Source organism: Dunckerocampus dactyliophorus, chromosome 1 (assembly GCF_027744805.1).
Source record: "Dunckerocampus dactyliophorus isolate RoL2022-P2 chromosome 1, RoL_Ddac_1.1, whole genome shotgun sequence".
NCBI classification, from domain to species: domain Eukaryota; kingdom Metazoa; phylum Chordata; class Actinopteri; order Syngnathiformes; family Syngnathidae; genus Dunckerocampus; species Dunckerocampus dactyliophorus.
The window spans coordinates 20886048-20898509 of NC_072819.1; the positions used below are offsets into that span (position 1 = coordinate 20886048).

General features: G+C 38.4%; 1 protein-coding gene across 5 annotated transcripts in view; it reads left to right on the top strand.

Moving 5' to 3' along the window:
- Positions 1-12462, top strand: part of prkar2aa (protein kinase, cAMP-dependent, regulatory, type II, alpha A) — a 64580-nt gene that overhangs the window by 49311 nt on the left and 2807 nt on the right. For all 5 annotated transcript variants that reach the window (XM_054768086.1, XM_054768076.1, XM_054768102.1 and 2 more), the window contains exons 4-8: positions 2217-2353; positions 2816-2922; positions 8151-8292; positions 8599-8700; positions 8782-8856. In XM_054768086.1, coding sequence (XP_054624061.1) covers positions 2217-2353; positions 2816-2922; positions 8151-8292; positions 8599-8700; positions 8782-8856 — 563 coding nt within the window. The remainder of the gene's footprint in view (positions 1-2216; positions 2354-2815; positions 2923-8150; positions 8293-8598; positions 8701-8781; positions 8857-12462) is intronic.

Sequence of the window (12462 nt, forward strand, 5' to 3'; positions counted from 1 at the left end):
TAGAAATGATTTTCATACCTTATTTCAACCCAAAAAGATAAAATATGCTTGTTTTACCAAAACATTCACAAAATGCTGGTATCCACAACTCACATTTTATGTTTCAGAATACTTTTCTTTCTAGTGTTGTCACATTATTAACTGAAAACATGAATGAAAAGCAGGCCTGCGGACACCTTATGTGGTCGTGGGGGGCTACCTGGTGCCCGCGGGCACCACGTTGGTGACCTCTGCCGTAGTGTGTGTCGCCAGTTGACAATAGCTTGTCACATGTGAAGCCTATCTATGACAGCGTATGTGATCGCTCACGTTTCAATCTCATTCAACTTTCTGGTGTCTTTTACCCATTTGCACTGCCTCTCTGGCGGTAGCTAGCTAGATCACGAGCGAGCCTGAAGTGGCTGTCCCATTCATGCTAACTTACTTTATAAAGCGTCACTTAAAAGCGTCACTGTCTTGATTATCATAATACTTATGGCTTGTCTTCAAAACACTAGATGTGTGTCTGAGTTATTCAACAAACACGTAGTGTGTCCAGCTTTAGACAGTGATGCTATCACAGGGGTCTCCAACAGGTAGCTTGTATGCTAGCAGTAGTTCACCAGCTGACGTCAAGTAGTTCACCAAAGAATATTTGCTTCACCTCTTAGTAGTTTTATAAGTGCTCCATTCAAACATGACACCTGTATTTAATGACAAATGAACACATGGAGATGCACTTTGTAGATAAACTACAATTAAATGTTGGCAGTCATGTAAAATAGCTCACCTCTCCTTTCTTTTTGTCAAAGTAGATTTAATGGTGCTGCATGTTAGATACACCTGTGATATCATAACCCTGGACTCTCACTTTATACTCTTTATACTCCACACATTTCTATAACAAAAATATTTGAATTATTTTATTTTGTTAATTGTGTTTTTTAGAACAAAAAATATATTATCCAACAGTTCATTTCCCATGTATTAGTTTTACTCTAAAACAGGCATCAAATTAAATTTAGGTTTGTGGCAAACAGTACAAAATGTGAAAGTACAAAGCACTTTTGTACTAATAGTCACACAGTACGATTGGACTAAATAGGTCAAGTAACAGAGACATTTTTAAGTGCTCTCAGCAACTGCCATTAAATGAACAGTTTTGCAATGTTCTTGGTTCATGTTCTGCTGGTTGTTGAAAAACGTTAAATAAATAAGTTAATAAATAAATAAGCCATAAAAAAAATGTTATTTGTCATAATAAAAAGAATTGCAGACGCAGCAGCCGTGGCAGTCCCATGCAGCCCACCACCACATTATTACCCCGAATTATTATTCCTCTCCTTTTCCAGTAAATAGTCTGGAGTCTGGGATGGATAAATTCACCAACAAAAGCACCAAGTAGTCGATCAGACCCAAGAAAATACTGTAGTTTGTTCCTATGCAAAATGTGAATTTAAGAAATAAAACGGTTGATTATCTAAAAAGATTTTACCAATTGGTCGTTCATTATTTAGTGAAATGTTTTATTTTCTCTTGTTTATTTATAATTGCTCTTTCACTAAGCAAAAATGTTTTTTCCAATTACTCGATGAATCGAAAATTTTTTACTTAGAATACTCGATTACTGAAATATTTGATAGCTGCAGTCCGAGTTGAAGCAAATAGTCTTTGGTGAGCTACTCAAAATCAGCTGGCGAACTACTGCAAGCTTACTGATATATATGTACAATGTACATAAATACGCGTATTTATAAATACACTAAATATATATAGTCTCTACGTTTATCGTAGGAAGTATATGTTATTTTAAAAGTAGCTCGCAGGCTGAAAAAATGTGAGCACAATATACTGTAATAGAACTCCTTGCGGAAATGTGAGTGTCCTGACTGTCATGAGCTACTATGTGCTATAAACATGGAAGTGAGGTTGATCGTTGTTTCTAAATGACATGCATGTATGAATGCATTGTGTAAATGTCTCTTTATGCTAGTGGTGTTATTGCAAGATGTCAGCTGACTATATGTATACAAGTACTAGTTGAAGACTTTACAGAATGGCCTAATTAGCTTTATTTCCCATATGAAAGGCAGTTTGTTGTAACTGCATATTCACTATGGGAGCTAATCTTCAGTGAAAGATCCTGTGTTTTTCTCAAGCTTTCTTTTCTCCTAGAGCAAATGATATTGTGTATTCCAGTGACAACTCATCAAATGTTTTTATTTCCTTCTCTCCAGTGTGTGCGGAGGCGTTCAACCCAGATGAGGATGATGAGGACACAGAACCCAGAGTGGTTCACCCAAAAACAGATGAACAGCGCTGTAGACTTCAGGAGGCTTGTCGGGACATCCTGCTCTTCAAAACACTGGACCAGGTAAAATAATGCAAAGGATGGTGAGAAAATGCTAGTCCTTCTTAGCCTGTGAACACAAGCTCTCATTGTGTGCGCCATCATCAATGCCGTAGCGAATCCTTTGCTATCCGACTAGGTGTGGGATTTTCCATAAATCCCGGAAAAGCCACTACCCTTGATTTATTCACCAATGAGATTTCTTTTCCCATTTTGAACCGCAGTGGCATCACAATGATACATTTCTGACATGTTGAACTTGCACCCCAGGGACAGCAGCATGGTTGTCTTGAGATTGCATATTCTTATGAAACATAAAGTGGTTTATCTCTGTTCCCTTACACACTTTCCTGTCTGGGATCAGCTAGTTTTAGCTAGCCTCCCTTGAGGAGCCTTCCTCGCATGATGCCATTTTCAGCTTCTTGTTTAACTCTACTGTTGCTGCTTGTTTTTTGATGCGCTTCTTTCTTCTGTCCCCCGATCCAGGAGCAGTTCTCTGAGGTGCTGGACGCAATGTTTGAATTACTGGTGCAGCCCCAAGAGCACGTGATTGACCAGGGAGACGATGGGGACAACTTCTATGTCATTGAGCGGTAGATTGCACGTTTTTCCATGAATATTCTTACTAGGGATGTCCCATTACAATTTTTCACTTCAGATACAATACTGATATTGCAGCCCTGAGTATTGGTCGATACCGCTATCAATCCGATCTGATATCAGCACAAATCATGTGACAAGATCTTACGAGATTAAAATGTGATGATATTTCCCGAGAAAAGCTGTCTCGCAAGGACAGGGCAGCCAATCAGACTGAACTATAGCATTGCTACTGTGAATGATAATACACGTAATAGGGAAGTGCAGGCAGGATTGGAACCGCACGTGAAGTGCTCTACGCACACTGTACGCCTTGTAGTCCAAGCTACCTCGGTGTTCCCAGCGTCGCTCGTCGCTTGGCGGTTGCCTTTTTTCAGCTCAACAGCTGTGGTGATATCCAAGCAGATGCAGTTGTAATTCTACGTTTCACCATTGCTGCTTTTTTTTATTATTATTTTATTTTAGAAACGTTAGTGCGAGGTGTAGCGTTCGTTTCTATGTTGCTATGTGAAATCAATGCGCCCAGGAAGCAAGTTTCGATCATGCTTAAAATTGACCAAAATACTGTAAGTATTACATGTTATCATGAATGTGCCTGTTACTACATGTTCACAGCATGTAAATAAAACAATAAGACATTGTTGTTAGTTTTTGGAGGGGTTTTAATGGCAGGTTTCATAGGCGGAATAGGTGTACCTCATTACATGTATTATTGAGCTGCCTCTTTTTTTTTTTATATCTTTAGAACGCACACAAAAGAGAGACGTGTTTGTCTCACAAGGATTGTGGATGGACAGAAAAAGTATTTCCACAACACATTCACCAGCTGTCATGCGCATTTTGTCTGAACCTGAAAACGCAACCACAGGGGATGCATTATATTGTATGTTCCAATACCGGCACTGCGCATGTGCGGAACCGGGATAAAAGGTGTGTAAGCTGCTTGCTTATCTAGTTGTCAGTGCTAATGAGACATTTTCTGTTTGACCATACCGACTACCATTTTTTTAGCCTGGTTTATTGGGGCATGTCCTGTCATGTTCACAACTTCAAACAAGCATCTGTGTGTGTGCACTGATGATACAGTACATATGAGTGTGGTTCGTTCACCAATTATGTCGGTAAAAGGCCAAGAAGGTTTTCAGGTTTTTAATACTTGGAATATGTAGAAATATACAAGTGTTGAACATTTCAGGATAAATAATAAGAAAGATACAAAGTTGGGGGTTGGGTTGGGGTCTAATGTCCAGTTCAGCCCACAACCTAAAGTAGGCTTTGCGTTTTGGACCCCTGTGCAATTGAGTTTGACACCCCTGACTTAAAATGTGGAGGACATCAGTGAACAATGGAAGAACCGCCAGAGTTTTCAAGGTTATTGTTTCCCACTATGGCCTCTAATTACTCATCAGCGCAGCACAAGACTGATTGTGATCTTTCCGTCTGCATACACACTCTCTAATACTTTGTTTTCCTTGTTTTTTTTCTGCACAAGGTGTGCAGTGTTGACCTTTATTATCCATGACCCACAGAACAAAGCTGTGCTAGTAATGTCTTACGCTTGTTTTTAATATTTTACTTTTTATACGGCAGAGTGTCATTACAGCTTTAGTTCATCAGGAAGTGACGGGAAGTGACGGTGGGCGTCCCGAGCAGGAGAGCTAGGCTCAGTGCTAGCTGTGAGTTTCAAGAGAGTTGGGAAGTCTGTTTATGTTGGCGTCGATGTGAAGTCCTGCAGTGTTCTCTGCTGTTAATAAAGCCATTAAAGTGCATCCGCGACGTGAGTCTCTCCTTCCCCACAGCAAGGGGCATTACAGTATTGACCAGTGCACATTGTCTCACACCAGGAAATAAACGGTGTCACTTGTTACAGGCATTGCCTAGACAGCTATGTAGTGGGACTTGTTTAACCTTTGCCTTGTGGGCAAGCAGGAAGGAGAGACGATGCTGAGAGATGTGTGTGTGTGTTCTGAACTGCTGAAGCAACAGGAGAAGTTTCCTTCTTTGCTTCGGAGCTGAATAACACTGACAAGTTAACAGACAAACAAACAGAAAAGAAGACGGCTTTTTTTGTGTCGAATATAGAAGATGAGGACTTTGATGGATTTGTGGATGAGGATTGATGAAAAATAACGTGAGTACATTCTAAAATACTTCAATTAAGTACAACCGAACTCAGCTCCCGAGCTCGCATGCATGCTTGCTTATGTTTTTTTTTTATTGTAGCGTCGCTGGGAGCACGTCCTGTTCCCAGCCTACTTTGCGGTAATGTTTTGGTGCTAATGCTCTTAAAGTTACATGTTTGACCAGGAAATAGCAAGCTCAAAAGAAGATGGATTTTTAATGTGGAACAACTGACAGTTTGTGTGGATCTTGTGAATGATTGTGACTGAGCTAGGACTCAGTAATTAAAGTCTACACACGATGGCTTCATTGATTACAAAACTTTTTCGTGCATGAAGCTTCTACTTGAGTCGGTAATTTGGCCGCTATATGCGGTCAGATATTGACCAAGGGAGACAAAATGGGTGGCCGCTGGCCGCATTGGACAGGTGACTGCTATACACAGGGTCTATAACATGTAAATTTGCCGCGGGGGATTTTTCAGTGGCTGCTATAGGCAGGTGGCCGCTAAGACAGGTTTGATTGTACTTAGTTTAAACACCAGGTGGAGCTACTGTCTTGAACAAGGCAGTGTGAATGAAATGCTGTCATCGTGAGGAGAAGTAACGTTTGTGAAGGGAAATATTGCCCTAGTGAACCGTTCATTGATGGCGGCATTTCCTCGCAAACACTAACTGGCCCCCTCTCCAACTAAACATGTTGAAGCGGACACCTGCAACACTGGCTACGTCGGCGAAAAAACTTGAAAACTCATCTTGCTGGGTTAGCTTAGTTAGGCAGAGCACCAGCAATCACTGGTTCACAAAAGACACATGGGTGTCCAAAGTGTGGCCTGGGGTCATCTGCGGAACGTGGCTCATTGCAGAAATAAAACAAAAACTCAGCAAAAGCATAAAAATACAGCAAAAACCATAATGTAGGTACAAAAAGCACAAACCTTGATACTAATACAAACACAAAGATATGTCGTTAAATATATGTATACCGTTTTTTTATTGTAAGTTGATCCCTAATATATGTGTATATGTATATATTAGGGATGTCCCGATCTTCGGGATCGGCTGCCGATCCACTGTATTTTGAAGATTGGGTATTATCGGCTTCCGCCACAAGATCGGGCCGATCCGGTTGCCATATAACGTTCGTAACTCTGAGCCACACTCCAACATGGTAGGTGGAGTAATGCTCCTCAAAGCTGGTTGCCACTCGACTCCCTTCACTCGCAAGAAGACAAAAATGCAACACCACAGTGCAGACATGTCCACTGTGCACCGTGGTGAAGTTAACTTCACGTTGAACATTGGGTATTCAGCTCCATAGCTCCTCTGTTATGGAGTGTGAATGGAAGCTACTGGGTTTAGCTTAGTTTAGCAGTGCAGTGTGCGTGCGACTCAGACTGGATGAGTATATTTTCAACGTGTTGTGTTTCACCACTTCGTCATTTATTCTTGCACCCAGCTCCTATCAACGTCAATTGCCAGTCTCAACACACACAACAACACTTCAAAATAAGAGCACTCTTTGTCGCATGTGTCTAATTGTGTCAAAAAAATAAGACTGTCATAAAAATATCTTACTTTAATAACGTGATTGGAATTACATCTGTGACTATGTCTTCCTTAACCACAATTACAGTTTGTTAAAGATTTTGTAGCAACATGTGTTAAGGCTGACATAGCATTAGAAAAGATGGCCAAGCTGCATCCATTTCTGAATTACTAAAAGAAATGTGCCAGTGATGTATTGCATCGATAAATATAAGGATTTTGCCTTTCATTCATAGACATTTTATTCACTAACCCAAGTATCACACACTCTATGCTGGTAAAATAAGTGGAAAATGAAAAAAATGTAATAAAACTGATTTCGTAAGGCCCTAAGAAAATTTGTTAAAAAAAAATCATATATTCTAAATCACACCACAAATGATCTATAACCATGTCAAATGATTAATCCTACTCAAAGTATTTTGCAAGCCCATTTTATCGGATGGACATTAATTGTGTTTTTTATTGGATTAGGGACCTGCCTCACAGAGTTTTGTTACAAAAGCCAAACAATATTGCTGGTCATGCTGTGTAATAAAGTAAATTCAGCAATACTTTGGTTGCATTATTTTTAATGCTTAAAGAGCTATTTTCATAAACATATTCAATTCCACAAATTCATGTTTGTAACAAAACATTATTTTTATTTTTATTTTTATTTTTATTTTTATTTTTATTTTTATTTTTATTTTTATTTTTATTTTTATTTTTATTTTTATTTTTATTTTTTTAAAGGATCTGGATCGGCCCGACAAGACTATTAAAAAATAATAATAATAAAAATAGAGAAAATACATGTCACAAACGGCAATTCCACAACTTTACAGAGTGAAATGTGACATATTAATGGAAAAATTGCATTATTAATTATTATTATTATTATTATTATTATTATTATTATTATTATTATTATTATTATTATTATTATTAGGGATGGGATCAGGGTTTTATGCTGCTGATTACGATCTGGTGAAAAATTGCAAGAATTTACATTTTGCACTGTTGGATCTTAAGGAGGTTTTAAGTTGAGCTTCAAAATGCAAAAAGAAGAAATGGGAGTGAGGCAAAAAAACATGTAGTTATGAATACCTCTAATGGTAAGCATCTAGTTACTCATTAAACTTCTGTAAGAGCTGGTCGGTTCTTAAATTTAACAACTGAAGTGAATTTGGGTCATCTGTCTTAAAGGTATCTTTACTTATGCGCTGTAATAATCACATGATTAGCTGTGGAATGTCATTATTACCATATGAGCCAACTGCCATTTTTAGATTTGACCATGGGAGCAGCAAGTACGTGTTCAAGAGAAATTAAAAGGTCAGATATTTAAAGCCTGAGCCATACAGAGAGCCATACAGTAATATTTAGATTTCTGGTGTCCTTTAAAATGATTATGCTTATGTACTGAATTTGTGCTTGTTAGTTCTGAGGCCCAATAAGGTTAATACTGTTCACTTGAGCTTTTGGCCTCATGTGATGAATCATGTTCCTTTTAATGTGCATTAATTGATTTGATGTTTCTAACCGATTCTCTTCTGTCATTCACTCTCCAGAGGCATCTATGACATCGTGGTGTCAGGAACATGTGTGGGTCAGTATGACAATAAGGGCAGCTTCGGAGAGCTGGCACTCATGTACAACACACCTCGTGCTGCTACTATCATTGCCACCCAGGAGGGAGCTCTGTGGGGGCTGGTAAGAACATCTAAATACACCAATATTTAAGCATCATACAAAAACACCCATCTGGAGTCTCACATTTTATTCTAGTGGGATAATGTTGTCAGCACATTAGATGCTGCTAGTGCTATTGACATCATAGTAATACGCTGACTGTCATGCCCACTACTAATCTGAAGAATGAACTTCCAATTCTCCATGAATGGAGGCGCTGCTCTGCGCGACTGCTCCCTCCAGTGGCCAAACAACGGAAAATACTTTGGATAATCCCCTTCCGGAAATGTTATTTGTCTTTGTTTTGTTTTTTTACCTCCTTTGTAGGATCGTGCCACATTCCGTAGACTCATTGTGAAGAACAATGCCAAGAAGAGGAGGATGTACGAGTCCTTCATTGAGTCTGTGCCCTTACTCAAATCCCTGGAGGTCGGTTCAATGTTTGCGAGAGAGAGGCTCAAAGATTGCGACATCTCAATATTTGTTCTATCTCACTTAATTTCTGTGCAGGCAACAGAGAGGATGAAAATAGTGGATGTATTAGGGGCAAAGCAGTTCTCAGATGGTGAACGCATCATCACACAGGTAAGCCCCCACATTTAAGCTCATGCAATACACGTTGAAGGTCTTATATTATACTATTTTACAACACTTTTAAATAAATCAGAGAGCTAGCACAATAGTATGTTGGAAATGGGGTGGCCAATCCTGATTCTGGAATTTAGAAAGTTTAAATGTGCTTTGAGTAAGCCTGACGGTAAGCACACCGTTTTGTCTGTAGCTGTAATGTTAATGAGCTGTGTTTGTCCACGCCTGTCTATGACAGTGTATGTGGCTCCAAGAAAAGCTGTGGTGCACTTATCTACTTTTTACATATACAATGTAACGCTGCACTTGTCCAACATAATAGCTGCCATACACAGTATCACACAAAAGTGAGCACACAACGCATATATCTGCAAATATTTGATCTCTTTTCAACACTAAAGAAGCAACACTTTCAGACAATGTAAACTCGTAAGTGTACATCTTGTATAACAGTGTCAATTTGATTTTCCCCCTCGAAATGACCCAAAGGACAACCATTGATGTCTAAACCGCAACCCCCCCCAATGTTAAACTATACAAATCGGGCCCAATTAGCCATTTTTCTTCTGGGATCATGTGACTAGGTCTTACAAGGTCTGAGGTGTGAATTGTGAACTGGTGTGTTTTGATGTTATCGTTCTCATACACACTTTGATTACCTGTAAACTTTGAAAATGTGAATGTGAAATACTAATCATTAATATTTACAAGGGAATTTCAGAGTTTACTGGTTACATTTTGTATATGTTATATGTTTTATAGAAAGAGGTAGATCATTTTGACTTGTACTTGCATGCTGAGAAAGTGCGTGCACTCCTGATATACATGTATAATGTATATAAATACCTACTCATATTTTTGAAAAATAAATATAGTAAATATATATATTTTCTATATTTATAGTAGTAGGTAGATCTTTGGGACTTGGTCATTTTAAAAGTAGCTCGTAGGCTAAAAAAATGTGAGCATCCCTAGTGTAGTAGAAGTTGATTTTTTTGTTTGTTTTTTTGTTCATTATATATTTTTTGGCTTACAGGATAAGTTTTTTTCATGCACAGGATATGTTTTTTATAGTGCTTTTTTTTTTTTTTTAGTCAACAGGATATGATTTTGGTTTGTTATGTTTTTTTGTTTACAGTATGTTTTTTGTATACAGGATATGTTTTTTGGTTTATTATATGTCTTAAGGCTGTAAAACCTCTCAAAGTTCAAACCATCGTAGATTAAAAAAAAATAATTCCACTACTGTGTTATAGAATGAAACCAAAGATCAAAACCTGTTTTAGACCAAAACATTTCTTTGAGAAATAAATATATAAATGTCCCTCCATCCATTTTCTTTCGCTTAATCCAGAGCTGCCTATAAATGTTTTCCTATAAAAAGAAAAATATGATAGCTTTTAGAAATAACAAATTTAATTTTACTGATCAATCTACGAGGATGGACACATAAGAAAGTATTAATAGTGACTCACGCGTATTTTATAGTTCCTCTGACCGTGCGTCTTCGGCTACATCCTGGTGCGGCTCTGCTGTAGCGTTTTTTTCCGCTGAAGCCCTTGGTGCATGCAGGTGTCTTTTTCCGAAGAACATAATTATGGGTAGTTGTTGGCGCGCTTATTTCTTCTGGGCCAGAATATTCTTACAAAAAAACATATGCCCCCTTCGATTATTTTTGAGAACTCTAATGAATGAAACATCAGAGCGTGCCATTCCTGTGCAGCTCGCTGAAGTTCATTGGCCATTCTCACCATGGTTGCCAAGCGATCAAGTGTTAGTCCATCCTCCTCGTCTTTGACACTTGTGCCCTCTTCTTCCTCTTCTCCCTCATCCTCGGTTGGTGGCTTCGTCATCACTACCATGTCTTCATCAGTCAGCGGTTGTGAGTGGGCATCAATCAGGGCATTAATGTCATCAGGAGTCATGTCATATTAAAACATTAAAGTCATGTCGTCGACATTGTGAGTTTTGTCGGGAGAAAACTTGCAAGCATACAGCACTAAAGAGCCATACTGCTAGCGATCGAATAATGTAAATATAAATTAGACAGTCCCTACAGTCCCTTAGCCAATCGGGACGCAGAACACAATGCATGTTCTCCCTTAGCGAATCAGGACCAGAACACAATGCGTGTTCATATGCTATAAAAAAACAACCTGTGGAACAGCGAAGCTGTGTGAAGTGAACCGCGTTGTAGCAAGGGAGCACTGTACTTGATATGTGGTGAGAAATCAGCAAGCAACAAAAATGTATTGTTTAAAGACATTTTCAAAACAAGCACAAAGTTGTTGTTTGTTTTTTTTTAAGTACCCAACTGCAGATGGGCATAAGAGAGCTATTTCCAAACTACTACAGAAGGTTGAGCAGAGCAAACATACTTTCAAGAAGTGGATGAACGTTCCACACTCAACTACAGCTGTGTTGTCGCTGACTCGCTGCACTGGAGAGTGTTAGGAGGGGGAAGCCATTCACAGATAAAGAATACATGAAAGAATAATAAAAAAATCACAGCATCTCTTCTCCGAATTAAAAAAAATAAACAGGAAATTATTCCGAAAATGAAAGAAATGCCCCTCTCTGCAAAGACAGTCAATGATGGAAGAGGACGCAAAATGGCTCTTTTGATGATAAAGGTTTGATGGACCAAATCAAATGCATCAAACACAGACAGCTGTTTGGTCCTAAACATGTCAGTGGGAGGCAAAAATATCCATCACTGTTTTCCAACGTCAAAGCTGATATGTGTGAATACCGTATTTTCTGGACTATTAGTCGCACCAGCCAAAAATGCACAATGAAGAAAAACCATATATAAGTCGCACTGGACTATACTGTAAGTCGCATTTTTGGGGGGAAATTTATTTATAAAATCAGAGACCAAGAACAGACATTTCATCTTGAAAGGAAAGTTGCAGTAATAACAATAAAATGGAGAACAACAGGCTAAATAGGCGTCTGTTAAGATAACGTGAATAGATGGTACTGTATGTTCACGCAACACATTAACAGTTATTCGGATAACTATAGCCTAAACAACATAATTAGTTTACTTGTGATCTGCAGAATATAATTTTCTTTTCGGGGGCATTTGTGTTCCGTCTTTCTCAGTTGTTTACATGTTTACATTGTAAATTTTCAGTGGTACAAGAGTGATAGGAGTAGCACATTCTGGCACACAAGCCTAGAGCACCCTCTCGCAGATGTCACTGTGAAAAAACATAAATATAAGTCGCTCCGGAGTATAAGTCAGGACCAGCCAAACCAATAAAAAAAGTGTGATTATTAGTCCGGAAAATACGGTATCTTGTTTTGCCTAAAAAACAAAGATAATAGGTCTGCTTTCATGGAGGGTGAAATCAGAGGATATTTACCTTTTTAAATAAAAAAACCAAATACGAAAATAGTTAATTGGATAATTAGATTGGATAATTAATCACCTATTCATCAATTAATTGTTGCAGCTCTTATGATACACATCTACTTACTGACGCTGCAAAAAGTATGACATTTTTAAATGTCAAATCCGCAGGAACCCTGTATAATTAAATATTTACAGAAATATGAGGGGTATGCTCACTTTTGTGACATACTGTGTCACATAAA